We start from the raw sequence: 904 nt of genomic DNA on the forward strand, positions 1-904 counted from the left end.
GGAAGGGAGGGCCTTGTGTCTTGGTGGACGCAGAGGACTTGCCTTCCTCACATTCCTGTGTGCTGCGCCCTCCTGTCTCCTCAACAAGCTGAGTGGTTCCCAGCCTCCTCCCTCCGTGTCCTGGCCAATGCTTTAGGGCCGGGGCTCAGGGGAGAAGGGCCCCCTCCCAACCCAGGCCCCCAGAGCTGGGAATGTGCCCTTCCTCCACCCAAGAGAGGCTGTGTGGAGGAGTGGGACGTGCCCAGAGGGCATCTCCTGGCTGTGGCTCCGCTCCCCGCTCAGTGGGCTCCTGGCCACGGATGAGGTTCCGTGAGAGGATCCCCCCTCAGAGGTGCGTCTCGAGGCGGCCCTTTGCTTGGGGATCCGTCTTCTCGGCCTGCGAGGCTGGGGCCGCCGTGGGGTCACAGTGGAACAACGACGGAGATTGTGGGCCGAATAGTCGTGACTACCCACTGCCCGTGTCCCGAAGGGCCAGAGGCTGCCCCATCCCTCTTGCTCACCCCCGGCAGGCAGAGGCTTTGGACTGCATCTAGAGGGACTGCCGGGTGGCTGCGCAGGACCGTGTCTGTCTGTCTGGCCGTCCTGCCTCTCGGCGTGGGCTCTTGAGGCTCCTCAGCCACGTGATGCTCAGAGGTGGCGGCGAAGGGAAAGTCGGCTTTCCAGGAACGGCCGTCATCGCCCCTCCCATCTCCCTGGAGCCGGGCATCCTCTTCCTCCCCTCTGAGGAGCCCGGAGGACACCCCGGCGCCCCAGGCCAGCTGCCGATGCCACCCGCCCCCCTTTGCCTCAGTGTCTTCATCTGTAAAAGGAGCGGCTTGGACTCGACGGCCTCAGAGGTCCCTCCCGGGGCAGGAGGACAACCCTGGCCTCCCCTTGCACAGACTCCCGGCCCCAGCGCCCCCCA

At 66.5% G+C, this 904-nt stretch overlaps 1 protein-coding gene across 1 annotated transcript in view; it reads right to left on the minus strand.

Annotated features, from left to right (window-relative positions):
• The window catches only part of LOC130456974 (basic salivary proline-rich protein 2-like), an 18832-nt gene extending 18156 nt beyond the window's left edge, over positions 1 to 676 (minus strand). The window contains exon 1 of the mRNA XM_056814792.1: positions 579 to 676. Within this exon, the coding sequence (XP_056670770.1) occupies positions 579 to 676 (98 nt within the window). The remainder of the gene's footprint in view (positions 1 to 578) is intronic.
• Between the last annotated feature and the right edge of the window lie 228 nt (positions 677 to 904).

Source organism: Monodelphis domestica, chromosome 2, assembly GCF_027887165.1.
Source record: "Monodelphis domestica isolate mMonDom1 chromosome 2, mMonDom1.pri, whole genome shotgun sequence".
Classification (NCBI taxonomy): Eukaryota; Metazoa; Chordata; class Mammalia; order Didelphimorphia; family Didelphidae; genus Monodelphis; species Monodelphis domestica.